The following is a 14,849-nucleotide window of genomic DNA, read 5'->3' as shown; positions in this document are numbered from 1 at the left end:
GGTGGTCCGCCTCGCCGACCCGGATGCCGTCATCCGGGGATTCGGCGCCCTCGGCTTCCCCAACTGCGGGGGGGCCATCGACGGGACGCACATCCCCATCCGTGCCCCGGAACACCAGGCGTCCCGGTACGTGAACCGCAAGGGGTACTTCTCCGTCATCCTGCAGGCCGTATGTGACCACCGGGGACAGTTGACGGACATAAATGTGGGCTGGTCCGGCAAAGCACACGACGCCCGGGTGTACCGGAACTCCTCCGTGTGCCAGCGGCTGCAGGACGGGACCTTCTTCCCCGACCGCCACATCAGGGTCGGGGACGTGGACATGCCCGTCTGCCTGGTGGGGGATGCCGCCTACCCACTGCAGCCCTGGCTCATGAAGCCCTACACGGGACACCTCAATCCCTCCCGCCAGGCCTTCAATAACAGGCTGAGCAGGGCCCGCATCGTGGTGGAGGGGGCCTTCGGGCGACTGAAAGCCCGCTTTCGATGCCTCCTCACCCGTCTGGACCTGGCCGAGCACAACATCCCTCCCGTGGTGGCGGCATGTTGTGTGCTCCACAATTTGTGTGAGCGGAAGGGGGAGGCTTTCTTGCCAGCCTGGATGGCTGAGGCTGACCGCATGGCTGGACACTACGGTCAGCCCCGCACCGCCGCCGTCCGGGAAGCCCAGCGGGGGGCCATCCGGATCCGGGAAGCCCTGCGGGAGAGCTTCCAGGTGGAGGAGGAGGAGGACTGACCTCTCCCTGCATGCCCCACCGGGGCCTTCTTCCACCCTACCCCCCCCCTTCCCCTTTCCCCTCCCTAGCTACTGTACAATAAAGACACCTGTTTTTCAAACAAAAACGTCTGTTTATTTCAGAGAACTGGGGTGGGGGAGGGAGGAATGAAGGTGGGAGAAGGGAGGGGGAAACCTGGGACGAGGGAGCTGGGAGGGGAGGGGAGGGAAGGGAGGAAGGGAAAGGAAAGCTCAGGGGTGGGAGTCTGGGTGCCTCTCCCGTCTCGCCACACTGCGGGTCCGGGGGCGTCGGTGGGGAATGGTTGTGGAGGGGGGGGCAGAGAGGACAGGGGGTGTGGAGGAAGCAGGAGCGGAAGCAGGAGGAGCAGGAGGAGCAGGAGGAGCAAGAGGGGGAGCAGGGGGAGCAAGAGGGGGAGCAAGAGGGGGAGCAGGGGGAGGAGGAAATGGAAAGCGGTCTAGCAGGCTCTGGAGGTGGCCTCGCAGGGCACGGCCCTGCTCCTCCAGGGCCTCCAGACTCCTCTGGCGCAGCCTGAGGTCCTCCTGGACCCAGTGGTCCTGGAGACGGAGCTGTCGGTCCAGGAACCGGAGATGCCGCCTCTGGTAGTCCTCCTGGTTCCTGGCTGTCCTGCTTGCCCGGGCGCGGGCGGCTGCTGCAGGCGGTGTGGTGCGCCCTGCAGTCCCTGGTGCTGCAGCTGTGGTGCAAGAAGACCAGCGGTCAATTACCCCAGGGGCCCAGGTGTGTGAAACCCAGCTCCCCTCTGCAAGGCCAGGGCCCCTGCAGGATCCCCAGCTGCTGCTCCGTGGTGGGCAAGGCCCAGGCGCACGGTCCCGGGGCTCCCTCTCGCCCCAGCCCCCCGTACACATAAGGGGAACACGAGGGTACTCACAGGTGGACGCCTCCCCGGCCTCTGATGATGCAGGCGAGCGGCTCTGTGGGGTGCCTCGGGGGTCCCGGGTCCTGGGAAGGCTGGCAGCAGGCTCCTGGCTCTCAGAGCCCTCTTGCTCCTCCTCGGTGTCCAGGAGCGGTCCCTCTGCCCCGGGGTCAATCACGTCCCGGGGGGCAGGGACGGCATGAGGCCCCAGGATGCGGTCCAGGGCATGGAAGTGGGGGCAGGCCTCCGGGTCAGCCCCTGGCAGGCAGGCCCGGGAGTAGGACTGCCGCAAGTCTTTAATCTTGCAGCGCACCTGCTCCCGGCTGCGCTGGTGGCCCCTGGCGGCCAGGCTGGCAGCCATGCGTCCATAGACGGCCGCGTTCCGGTGGCTAGTGCGGAGATCGTGGACATTTGAGGCTTCCCCCCAAACCTCGATGAGGTCCACGATCTCCGCACTTGACCAGGCGGGCGCCCGCCTTGTGCGCCCCCGGGCAGGCTCCCGGGAGCCGCCAGGCTGGTCGTGGGGAGCAGTGGAGGGCTGGGAGCCCTCGGATGGCTGGCTCATGGTGTGGCAGGTGCAGGCTGTGCAGGCACGGGTGCTGGCAGCCTTGCAACTGGCACAAAGTGAGTAGCCAGCCCGTGGCCCTTTAAGGGCTCCGGGGCCGGGAGGGGGGCAATAGAGTTTCCCTGGTGTTGGCCAGAGTGGCCACCAGGGAAACCTGGGAAGCCTTAGCCTCCCACTAGTTCGAACTAAAGGGCTACACAGCCCTTAGTTCGAACTAGCTAGTTCGAACTAGGCGTTAGTCCTCGTAAAATGAGGTTTACCTAGTTCGAACTAAGCGCTCCGTTAGTTCGAATTAAGTTCGAACTAACGGAGCGCTAGTGTAGCGCATAGGAAAGTTAGTTCGAACTAACGTCCGTTAGTTCGAACTAACTTTCTAGTGTAGACATACCCTAACCTACTAGGCTATGTCTAGACTGCAAGCCTCTTTCGAAAGAGCGCGTCTAGACTACAATACGCGGATCGGAAAATCGATCCGCTTTTTCGAAAAAGAGCGTCCTGACTGCTGGACGCTCTTTCGAAATTAAAAGCCACCCGGAACCGCTTCTGCCAGGGCATGGGGGCAGCATTTCCTTCCGGGTGCTGCCTGCCTGCCCTTTGCAGAGACGCGTGGTTAAAGGGACACTCCTGAACACCCGTTGCTCTTCTTCTGCAGCTGCCTTTGCTGTCCCTCTAGGAGGTAAGCAAGGCATTGCAGTGCTGGTTTGGAGTGCTCAGCTTCCTGGGACACCCCAGCAGGTTTTTTGTGTGGAGGTTTTTCTGTTTTAGACCCATTTTTTTGGCATGGAGCCAGAGCTGCCCCTGGGCAGGCGATGGCCCCACGCCATCATACTGCAAGTGTTGCTGCATCTGCATGACACAGTCATGAGGCTACTTCCCCATCTGGACCCAGACCAGAGGTACGAAGGGATCGTCCGTCAAGCAGCCGCACTGCCCTTGCCTCCAAACTTCTTTGTGGACAGGCATGTTTGGAGGCTTGACACCAGCTCTGACTGGTGGGACTGGCTCGTGATGGAGCTCTGGGATGACCAAGAGTGGCTACGCAACTTCCGGATGCGAAAGACCACTTTCCAGGAGCTGTGTACCTGGCTCGCCCCTGCTCTGCAATGGCAAGACACCCACCTGCGCCCCGCTATCCCCCTGGAAAAGAGGGTCGCCATTGCCCTCTGGAAGCTGGCAACCCCCGACAGCTACCGCTCCGTGGGACACCAATTTGGAGTGGGCAGGTCTACTGTTGGATCCATCCTGATGGAGGTAAGTCATTGTCTGGGGACAGTCACAGTTTGGGGTGGGGGGAAGGGAGACTGTCAGGAAGGGCAAAGTGGAGTGGGAGTGGGAGGGAGCTCCTCCACTCACCCTGAATTGTTGGGGGGGGTTCTGAGGAGGGGATTCCCGGGAAGGTGAGAGGGAAGGTGTGTGGTGGGTTCTCCTCCTAAGAGATAAGGCACCCCTTCTAACATTTTGTTGTCTGTCTCATTCTGCAGGTGGTGAGGGCCATCAATTCGGAGCTGCTCAACAGGCTCATCTGTCTACCAGATCTGGACAGCGTCATGGCCGGCTTTGCTGCCCTTGGCTTCCCAAATTGTGGAGGCGCGCTCGATGGGACACACATTCCAATCCGTGCACCGCCTCATTGAGCAGCCCAATTCATTAACAGAAAGGGCTACTTTTCTATGGTCCTCCAGGCCCTGGTCGACCATCGTGGCCAGTTTTCTGACATTTGTGTTGGGTGGTCAGGGCGGGCACATGATGCCCGCATCTTCAGGAACTCGTACCTCTACTGGAGGCTTTAGGCAGGAACATTTTTCCCGCATCACGACTTTGCAGTTGGGGATGTGCACATGCCGGTGTGCATAGTGGCTGATGCGGCCTACCCCCTGATGCCGTGGCTGATGAAGCCCTACACCGGCCACCTGGATGCGAGCAAGGAGCAGTTTAATGCTCACCTTAACCGGGCTCGCAACCAGGTGGAATGTGCGTTTGGACGTTTAAAAGGCAGATTCCGGTGCTTGCTCACACGCCTAGACATGGAGGAGAGCAACATCCCTGAGGTGGTGGCTGTGTGTTGCGTTCTCCTTAACCTGGTGGAGAGGAAAGGGGAGGCCTTCCTACCAGGGTGGGGTACAGGTGCTGATGGCCAGGAGAGGCACTTTGCCCAGCCCCGGACAGCTGCCATCCGCCAGGCTCACCGGTCTGCTGTTTGCATACGGGAGGCCCTACGGGAGCAATTCTCAAGTGGAGGCCACTGACTCTACTGAGGGGCTTCTGCCTGGGGACTGGGCCCTGGCCCAAAAGAAGCTTCCCTCCACAACCCATCTCCTGACCCTGTTTGGAGAAATCATTAACACCAAGGTTTGTCTCAAAATAATAAGTTCTGTTTTATTTTTTTAAATATCACTCAAAAAAATAGTATAACTGTTGCAAACATAAAAAAGCTTTTGTTCATTTTTGATGTAGAAAAAACTATGTACAATAAACATTTTGTTGAATACTTTCTTTGTCATTTAACTGGGGTGATGGGGGTGCTTGAAACCTGGAGGGGGGAAGGGGACTTGAAACCTGGAGGGGGGAAGGGGACTTGAAACCTGGAGGGGGGAAGAGGATCAGGTTGCACGGTGCTTGCCTGATCTCAGTCTCCTGCCTGGGCCTCGTGTTCGGGGTCCACCATGGCCACGGGATCGGGTGGTGCACCTTCTTGGTTGGCTGGATAGGGTGCTCTTGGGACGGGGAGGCCTGGGGGAGAGGAGGGCCAGGGGGAGACAGGGGCTGGGGAACTGGGGGGGCTGGGATAGAGGGAGGTCCAAGGGGGGAAAGGGATGCTATTGTGGAAGGGGGGTTTGGTGGGGCGGGGTCATGGGGTGCTGGAGGAGCAGGACCAGGCACAGGAGCAGGCAAGCCGCAGACCTCTCTGAGAGTGGCAGTCAGGGACATGCGCTGCTGGACCAGCTCCTCCATCAGCAGGTCACGCCACCGATCCTCTGCCTCCGCCCTCTCTCGCAGGATGGAGTTGAGCTCCTGCACGGCCTCCACATGCTGCCTCAGGATGTCCGCATACACACGCCTGTGTCTGCGGCTCCCATGTCCCCGAGATGGAGATGGAGGTGGGGCTGGGGTGCTGCGGCCCTCTTGCACGGCTGGTCCGGCTGTGGAGGAAAAGAAGAAGACACAATCAGTCCTAAAAAACTGGACTCTGTAGCACTTAAAATACTAACAGGATGGTTTATTAGGGGATGAGCTTTCGTGGGCCAGACCCACTTCCTCAGATCAGAGTAACACGGCTACATTTCTATCACAATCAGTCATGTGTGCAACAGCTGTCCAAAAGGGCATGCCCTCTCCTTGAGACAGGGGAATCAGACATTCTGAAGGTAACACTGTGTGTGACCTGGGCATCAGCCTGAGCATGACAGGTTTCCCTTGTGCATCACCCAATGTGCACCCACCTACCTCCCCCCCCCCCCCCCGGTGTTACACAACCTCACTGCACTCACCTGCTGCTTCATCTCCTGCGCCAGATGACACCTGGGAGGCCTCTGGGGTCTGGGTGACTGGCTCCAGGGTGAGGGTCGCCGTCTCCTCACTGTCCTCCTCTGGCACCATGTCCCCGTCTCCTGAGTGCTCTGGGTCCTGCTCTGGCACGTCCACCACAGGGTCTGCCAAGCCTGACTGGACGAAACGCCGTGGTGTGCGTGCTTCACCACCACCACCCAGGATCTGGTCCAGCTCACTGTAGTAAGGGCAGTAGTAGGGGGCTGCACCAGAATGGGAGCTCTCCTCCCTGGCCTTGACATATCCTTGGCGCAGCTCTTTAACTTGGGAGCGCACCTGGTCCTGGGTGCGGGGGTAGTGTCCCTTCTGGGCCAGGGCCTCTGCCATGAGGCCATAAATGTCCGCATTTCGCCGCCTGCTTTTGAGGGCTTGTAAGACCTCCTCCTCTCCCCAGAGCTCGAGAAGGGTCTTGATCTCTGGCCCAGACCATGATGGTGCCCGGCGTTTGGAGCCCCTGGCTAGGTACCCAGAAGGCTCTCTGGAAGGGCCAGGAGGGTCTTGGGGCTGGGACATGCTGCACCTAAGTAGCCGTGTGCTCTGGCTCCTTTGCTGCAACAAGTGGCTGTGAGGGTGCCTGTCCCTTTAAGAAATGGCCGCAGACAGGAACCAGAGACATGCAACCCATGCCCCAGATTGTCCACCAGGGCTTCTTCCTGGAGGCCAGTATTTTCGAAAAAATGGCCTCCCCACGTCCACACTCACTTATTTTCGACGGATCTCTGTCGAAAAAGGCGTTCTTCCTCGTGCAATGAGGTTTACCGCCGTCGAAAGAAAAGCCGTGTTCTTTCGATTTAATTTCGAAAGAACGCGGCTGTAGTCTAGACGCAGGTGAAGTTTTTTCGAAAAAAGGCTACTTTTTTCGAAAAAAAACCCTGAGTCTGGACACAGCCCTACTTAGCTAACACCTCAAAATTATAATGCTTGTTATTGGGAGAAAGGGCTGGTAAGTACATAGACTGGCTTGAACCCATCTCTCTTATCTGGCTCACTTGCACAACTACTCATATATAAAATCCAGAACTACTGACATGGGTAGAGGGCAATGTTCTCTCTAATTTTTTCCATCCTTCTCTCCAACTCCCCTCCCCTATAAGGCCTCCCACTGCATCCTTCTTCACACACACTCCTCCTCTGCAACAACACGCACCTTCTGCTCACCACATTTCTCTTCACTGCTCACTGCATCCCATCAGAAGGAGTGGGGCTGAGGAGAATGCAGCGAGCAATGGGTGGCCTTGCAGTGACTGGAGGAGAGGAGGGATGTCGTGAGTAGGAGGTCTCACAGGGACAAGGCAGAGGTAAGGAGGAATGTGGCGAGTGGTGGGGTTCTCTGGGGGTGGGGTGCTAGACTGAAGGAGAAGAGCAAGGAGGGACTCAACAGTCAAGGGGACTTTGAGGATGGAGCAGAGCCTGAGCACAGGTGGGGCCAGTATGGCCCAGTCTCCAACAGCGGGTTGGCAGCAGCTGTGCCAGGAGAGGCTTAGCCTCCTGGGGCCTATTACAGCTGCCACCCATGTCTGTTGCCCAGCCAGGGGCATTCTGTCTTTCCACAGGAAATCTGTATCTCACCCTCTCCTCTGCTGCTCGCCCTTCAGGAAAGAACTTTAAAAAGGTAGATGGCCATTTTTTAAAACATTTGTTTCCTGGATTTTCCCCCCCTCTTCTGCCCTGTTAATATTTATTATTGTTCTTTACAGGAATGTTAGAAACCATAGTCATAGGCCAGGATGCATACTACCGTGTTTGGCTCATTACTTAGTATTATGCATTTGTAAAGACAGAATTATTAATATTTCTGTATAATTTGGCATGAATTTCATATCTTCTAAATGCAAATGATTGGCCCAGTCACCTTCCTATCTTAGTATGTGTTGCTGATACTTTCCCAAGGAGAGCCAACAACTAATAAAAAGACCAAAAAAGGAAGTAAGAAAGGAAGTAAGTGTGCCCTAATTTTAATACTTTTTATGCATATCTCTTTCATAACAGGACAATGTAATGCAAAATCCTTCCTGTTTTCTTCATGTATATATATTAGTCAAATAGACATATGAACATGTTTCAAGCTACTTATCTGTGGCAGAAGTTCATCACCGGTGCAATGTAGCAATTTAAGAACTTTGACCAACAGAGAGAGTGGAAAAAAACCCCACATTCTTAATGCCAGTGAGTTGTATCAAATGTATATAGGTTTTCTTACTACTGGGGTTGGTTCAAAGAGTACTGCTAAACTTTCAGCCTAAAGGGGTCCCCACCAATGCTACTGAGACATTTGCAGGGTGTATTTTGATACCATATTAAATCTTGGGGAAACTACTCCATCTCTTTACACATCACTCCTCCACATACACTCATTCTGAAGGTTTTTGTACACATTAATCACTTTCTGTGGGACTGAGCTATACACCCTCCTCACGTGACAAATTAAGAGTTTAAAGCTAGTTGTAAAAGCTTTGAATAGGGTCTCAAATTCATCTGAACTGATCCTGCAACCTACTCACTTCAGCCCAGAGATCTGGGACATCAAAGGCAGTGCTATAATACTGTTGAATGGACATGGGTGCTCTGGATAAAGGATTTTATGTTGTAAACGCTCAAGTAGTTTAAAACTGAAACTACTTCAGGTTGTGGTAAAATAAAGATCTAACTCCAGACACACTTTTATTTGGGTAATAGACAGCTGGAATGTGGAGTGTAACTACAAACATTGTTCAAGAACATTTGGTACTATTATATAGTTCGTATGATCTCAACAGCAGTTTTCATACAAGGATAGATAGGGTTGTCAGTTACAAGTTTTTTACCTATATTAGAGATTTACATATATTAGAAATTCCAGAAAACTGGGAAAGGGTAAATATAGTGCCCATCTATAAAAAGGGAAATAAACTCAATTCAGGGAATTACAAACCAGTCAGCTTAAATTCCATACTAGGAAAGATAAAGGACCAAATAATTAAGGAATCCATTTGCAAACATCTGGAAGATAATAAGGTGATAAGTAACAGTCAGCATGGATATGTAAAGAACAAATCATGTCAAACCAACCAGACAGCTTTCTTTGGTAAGACAACAAGGCTACATCTACACTGGCACGATTTTCCGGAAATGCTTTTAATGGAAAAGTTTTCCGTTAAAAGCATTTTCAGAAAAGTGTGTCTAGATTGGCAGGATGCTTTTCCGGAAAAGCACTTTTTCCAGAAAAGCGTCCGTGGCCAATCTAGACGAGCTTTTCCGCAAAAAAGAGCCGATCGTCATGTTTGCGATCGGGGCTTTGTTGCGGAAAACACTACTGTGCTGTCTACACTGGCCCTTTTCCAGAACAGTTTTCCAGAAAAAGACTTTTGACCAAACGGGAGCAGCATAGTTTTTCTGGAAAAGCACTGATGATTTTACATTAGATTGTCAGTGTTTTTCCGGAAATTCAAGCGGCCAGTGTAGACAGCTGGCAAGTTTTTCTGGAAAAACGGCTGATTTTCCGGAATAACTTGCCAGTGTAGACACAGGCCAAGGGTAAACATGGGGGCTGTGTCTACACTGACATGAATTTCCGGAACTGCTTAAAACAGCATAATATTCCGTTTTCAGTTTTTCCGGAAAAGGAGCGTCTACATTGGCAGGCTGCTTTTCCAGAAAAGCCCTTTTTCCGGAAAAGCATCTGTGGCCAATGTAGACACACTTTTCCGGAAAAGAGCCCCAATCGCCATTTTCGCGATCGGGGCTTTTTTCCGGAAAAGACTACTGGGCTGTCTACACTGGCCCTTTTCCGGAACAGTGTTCCAGAATAAGGACTTATGTCCAAGCGGGAGCAGAATAGTTTTTCCGGAATAGCGGCTGATTTTGTACAGTAGAGCGTCGTTGCTTTTCCGGAAATTCAAGGGCCAGTGTAGACAGCTCACAGCTTATTCCGGAAAAGCAGCTGATTTTCCGGAATAAGTGGCCCAGTGTAGACACAGCCTAGATGTGTTACATTTAGACTTTAGTAAGGCATTTAGAATAATAGAATCATAGAATACTAGGACTGGAAGGGACCTCGAGAGATCATCGAGTCCAGTCCCCTGCCCTCATGGCAGGATCCAGTACTGTCTAGACCATCCCTGATAGACATTTATCTAACCTGCCCTTAAATATCTCCAGAGATGGAGATTCCGCCACCACCCTAGGTAATTTACTCCAGTGTTTAACCACCTTGACAGTTAGGAACTTTTTCCTAATGTCCAACCTAAACCTCCCTTGCTGCAGTTTAAGCCCATTGCTTCTTGTTCTATCTTCAAAGGCCAAGAAGAACAAGTTTTCTCCCTCCTCCTTGTGACACCCTTTTAGATACCTGAAAATTGCTATCGTGTCCCCTCTCAATTTGATAAAGTCTCACATGATCTTCTTATTAATAAACTAAGGAAATACAACCTAAAGGAAGATAATATGAAATGGGTATACAACTGATGGGATAACCGTTCCCAGAGAGTAATTATTAATGGTTCACAAAGGTATTCTCTTTAAGCTGAGCACTTGAGTGGTCACACAGGAGAGATTCAAAGAGTATGTCTACACTACAAAGTTAATTTGAACTAACAGACGTTTGTTCGAATTAACTTTGATAGGCGCTACACTAGCGCTCCGCTAGTTCGAACTTAATTCGAACTAGCGGAGCGCTTAATTCGAACTAGGTAAACCTCATTTTATGAGGACTAACGCCTAGTTCGAATTAAGGGCTGTGTAGCCACTTAATTCGAACTAGTGGGAGGCTAGCCCTCCCCAGCTTTCCCTGGTGTCCACTATGGCCAACACCAGGGAAACTCTATTGCCCCCTTCCCGGCCCCGGACCCCTTAAAGGGGCACGGGCTGGCTACGGTGCCCGTGCCAGGTGTAAGCCTGCCAGCATCCAGCCAGCAGACCCTGCACCTGGCACGGCTCGAGCCAGCCACCCGCTGCCACCCAGCCCTCCGCCTCTTCCCGGGACCAGGCTGGGTCCTCATCCACGACCTCCGCACTAGGCACAGGAAAGTGGCTGTCTAGGGCAGGATAGCTGCCAGCCTGGCCACCCAGGAGCAGGTGTGCATGAAAATCAAGGTGGTCCACTGAGACCCCCGACCCTGAGCCCTGAGCTTACAATGGCCGTACTGGATCAGACCAAAGGTCCATCTAGCCCAGTCAACAGCGGCCAACACTAGGGACCCTGGAGGGGATGGACCAAAGACAATGACCAAGCCATTTGTCTCGTGCCATCCATCTCCAGCCTTCCACAAACAGAGGCCAGGGACACCATTTCTACCCCCTGGCTAATAGCACTCCATGGACCCAACCTCCATCACTTTATCTAACTTCTCTTTAAACTCTGTTCTAGTTCTAGCCTTCACAGCCTCCTGCAGCAAGGAGTTCCACAGGTTGACTATTTGCTTTGTGAAGAAGAACTTTCTGTTATTAGTTTGAAGCCTGCTACCTATTCATTTCATTTGGTGTCCTCTAGTCCTTCTATTATGGGAACTAATGAAGAACTTTTCTTGATGCACCCTCTCCACAGCCTCTCTTCATATGGGACCTGTTCCAAACCCCTGATATTGTAGTTGCCCTCCCCTCTCCCACCCTCTCTCTTCCCCTCTCCCACCTCCTTTTCCCAGTCTCCCCGAGTTTTGTTCAATAAAGAGAGTTTCTATTTTTGAACACACGTGTCCTTTATTTTGTACATCAGGAAGGGGGGCTAGGGAGGGGTAAGTGAAAGGAGGTGAGGGAGGAAAGGGGTACGCGCCCCCGATGGGGAGGACTGGGGTGGCTCTGCGGGCTTCTCGGGGTGGAAGCTCTCCTGAAGCCCTTGATTGACCCCCCCTCTCCCTCCTGATGGCAGCCTGCGGCAAGTGCAGCCGGGCTGATGGCCGAGTGCTGTGATGTGCCGAGTGTGGGCACTCAGGGCACTCCAAGCCAGGACTGCTTTGCAAGCGGGGAACCCCTGAGAACTGTCTGTCCGGGGTGGGGGTCGGGTCCCTTTAAGCACAGCCCTCGGCTAGCCTGAGGCAGCAGCTCCACATTCTAAGTCCTAATCTGATGCCCTGCTGGCACTGCTAATTCGAACTAATTTTTTAGTCTAGATGCACTAGTTCGAATTAGCTTAGTTCGAATTAACTAATTCGAATTAAGTTAGTTCGAATTAGCGCTGTAGTGTAGACATACCCAAAGCTACAAGTGCTTTGAAGGATAGAATTATAATTCATAATGATTTACACAAACTGGAGAAATGGTATGCAATAAATAGGGTGGAACTCAGTAAAGTGAAATACTTGGAATTTTTCCTAGGAAGGAATAATCAGTTGCACACATACAAAATGGGAAATGATTATTTAGGAAGAAATATTGCGGAAAAGGACCTTGGGGTCATAGTGGGCCACAAGCTAAATATAAGTCAGCAGTGTGACACTGTTGCAAAAAAGCAAACTTGATTCTGGGATCTATTAGTAGGAATGTTTTAAGTAAGACAAAAGATGTAATTCTTCCGCTATACTTTGCACTGATTAGGCCTCATCTGAAGTATGTGTGTCCAATTCTGGGTCCACATTTCAGGAAAGATGTGGACAAATTGGAGAAGAGCAACAAAAATGATTCATGGTCTAGAAAACATGACCTATGTGAGAAGACTGAAAGAAATAAGTTTGTTTACTCTAGAAAAAAGAAGACTGAGAGGGGACATGATAACAGCTTTCAAGTACCTAAAAGGTTGTTTTAAGGAGGAGAGAGAAAAAATATTCTCCTTCACTCCTGATGATAAGACAAGAAGTTTAAACTGCAGCAAGGGAGGTTTGACTGGACATTAGGAAAAACTTCCTAACTTCAGGGTGATTAAGCACTGGAATAAATTGCCTAGGAAAGTTGTGGAATCTCCATCATTGGAGATTTTTTAGAGCAGGTTAGACAAACACTTGTTAGGGATGGTCTATGGTTCTTAGTCCTTTTGTGAATTCAGGGGACTGGACCTGATGACCTCTCATGGTTCCTTCCAGTTATATTATTCTATTATTCTATTTTTTTTTAAATAATAAAGTATAAACTTTCTGTGACAAGTTAGATTTTTTTCATATTGCAGTGATCAAAAGTCAGTGTACATAAGTAATAATACTTAGCATCTCTATTTCACTCTCCATCAGGGATCTCAAAGTACTATGCAAACACTGATCCACCACATCTGGAAGAGATATTTATTTTCCTATCTGCATTTTACAGGTGGAGAAACTGAGGGACAAGGGATCTCTGGCAGAGCTGGCACTAGAAGTTGAGTCTCTGGATTCCTAGTTCCCTTTTTTTAATGAGTAGGCAGGCTGTGCTGTATCCCAATATATCACATTATTAAGCATTACTTAGACCTGGTCTACACTAGGAAATTAGGTTGGTATAACTATGTTGGTCAGAAGTGTAAAAAAAATTCACATCCCCAAGCAATTCAGTTAATTTGGAAAATTCTCCTGTCAGCCTAGTGACCACAGGCACTGTCTTATTTTTCCTGCTGTATTCTCAACCCCTGCTCCCTCTATCCCCCCCAAACACACACACCCAGAGAGGGCAAGACCATTGCCTCCAGGAAGGGAACCCTAGAGTACAGTTCAATAGCACAGCACAAAGGCAATTTTAGAGACTACCAGACTAGGTAAGGGCTTGAGCCTGGAGAGAATCACAGGGAAAGAGAGGACAAATGAGGAGTACTTAGATAGGGTGCCTGTTGGCTGAGTCACCAAAGACCCACCACAAAGAGAGAGAAAATGCTGGCACATGCACTTGGACATGGGGTGTTAATAAGAGGTGACTGCGTCACAGAGTGATACACCAACTTTCTTGAGTGTTGACCTCCAGTCGGTCACATGGCTCCTTTATCACCTGTGAAGTGAAATTTATCCTTTGGTCTGTCAATATGTCCCTGGGGATCCCCTGATATGATTCACACAGATGTTATTGATTTATGTATTGATCATAATGAATTAATGGGGTAAGAATGAATAAGAATAAGTGTGGATGTGGTATGATTATGGAGTGGACAGAAGAGGCCAAAGGCAAAGAGGCAAAACATCAGGTGACCCGATTGCGCAAAGTGACTATGAAACAAACAACATGAAAAAGGCAAGACTAAGGAGAATGACTGTTTGTGTGATACCCAAAGGAAAGTTCAGTGCAGCAGTTTCGGATAAAAAGTTTTACACAGCAGTTTCTCAGTGAATCATCAACAGAGCTACTGATTAGAAGTGTATAAGGGTCCTTCGCTCCGGGGCATCAGTGGAGACGAATCAACAGAGAAGCTGAGGCAGCACATGCACCCAGCCTCTTCCAGCTACTGTCAGGGCTGGCTACCTGATAAGTACCCATCATGATTATCAAGAAGCTGAAAAAAGAAATCACACAGCCTCCTTTATTGCATTCCAGTCCTTTGGCTTCCAAACAGCATGGAAGTGCAGTAAGGTGAGTAGTTATTTAAAAGCTCTTCTAACTATACAAAATGTTCTTCTGAACAAAGGGCCAACTTCACTGCCACATTGCCAGGTCAATATTAAGTTGGATCTTATCCAAAATATGATGCTGCCAGCAAATCCTTTAGCACCTAAAGCTACAGGTTTATTATAAAGAAAGAAAAAGGAGAGTTGTTGAAAGGTAAAGCAATCACATACACAGAAAGACTTAAAATCCATATATCAGGTTTTTAGTACTGCTGAATTTGCTGGCTTGAAAGTCCCCCAGAACACATCCACAGGTTGGATGGACCATTTAGTCCCTTGTTCAGAGATTCAGTTTGTAGAAAAGTTACTCCAAAGATAAGAAGTGGGAATTAAGACCAAACAGAGATGATACAGCTGTCCTCTATTCAGGCAGTCCCCGAGTTACGCGGATCCGACTTCTGTCGGATCCGTACTTATGAACGGGGCTTTTCTCGCCCCGGAGGACGCGGGCGGCGGGACCGCCCAGATGGGCCGGGGTCCCACCACCCGGGTCCTCCATGGCTTTGCTCCGCGTCTCCCTGGTCTGCTGGGGGGCCCCGCCAGCAGACCAGGGAGATGTGGACCGCCCAGACGTGCCGCAGTCCCGCCGCCCTGGTCCTCCGCGGCCTTGCTCCGCGTCTCCCTGGTCTGCAAACCAGGGAGACGTGGCGCAAAGACGCGGA

General features: G+C 51.3%; 2 protein-coding genes across 2 annotated transcripts; both read right to left on the bottom strand.

Annotated features, from left to right (window-relative positions):
* Positions 1 to 833: 833 nt before the first annotated feature.
* Positions 834 to 2,506, bottom strand: LOC149523929 (uncharacterized). The gene is made up of 2 exons (XM_089780537.1): positions 1,624 to 2,506; positions 834 to 1,428 (listed from the first exon to the last, which is right to left on the bottom strand). Exons 1-2 carry the CDS (start codon positions 2,171 to 2,173, stop codon positions 968 to 970), a joined length of 1,011 nt encoding a protein of 336 aa, XP_089636663.1. The 5' UTR covers positions 2,174 to 2,506; the 3' UTR covers positions 834 to 967.
* A 1,740-nt stretch (positions 2,507 to 4,246) lies between these two features.
* LOC142830639 (uncharacterized) lies at positions 4,247 to 6,046 on the bottom strand. The gene is made up of 3 exons (XM_089780670.1): positions 5,662 to 6,046; positions 5,047 to 5,313; positions 4,247 to 4,251 (listed from the first exon to the last, which is right to left on the bottom strand). The coding sequence occupies exons 1-3, from the start codon at positions 6,044 to 6,046 to the stop codon at positions 4,247 to 4,249; spliced, it is 657 nt and encodes a 218-aa protein (XP_089636796.1).
* Positions 6,047 to 14,849: the final 8,803 nt, after the last annotated feature.

This window comes from Pelodiscus sinensis, chromosome 9, assembly GCF_052426305.1.
Source record: "Pelodiscus sinensis isolate ZL-2025 chromosome 9, ASM5242630v1, whole genome shotgun sequence".
Classification (NCBI taxonomy): Eukaryota; Metazoa; Chordata; order Testudines; family Trionychidae; genus Pelodiscus; species Pelodiscus sinensis.
Note: the sequence above shows the minus strand (reverse complement) of the source record. Positions and strands in the feature narration are given on the sequence as shown.

Bases quoted from the DNA above. Each gene is read 5' to 3' on its own strand.
- LOC149523929 (XM_089780537.1), bottom strand. From the start codon at position 2,173: ATGAGCCAGCCATCCGAGGGCTCCCAGCCCTCCACTGCTCCCCACGAC. The intron at 1,429-1,623 runs GTGAGTACCCTC...CTTGCACCACAG, and splicing joins GGCCGGGGAGGCGTCCACCT to CTGCAGCACCAGGGACTGCA.
- LOC142830639 (XM_089780670.1), bottom strand. From the start codon at position 6,046: ATGGCAGAGGCCCTGGCCCAGAAGGGACACTACCCCCGCACCCAGGAC. The intron at 5,314-5,661 runs GTGAGTGCAGTG...TTTCCTCCACAG, and splicing joins CGCAGGAGATGAAGCAGCAG to CCGGACCAGCCGTGCAAGAG.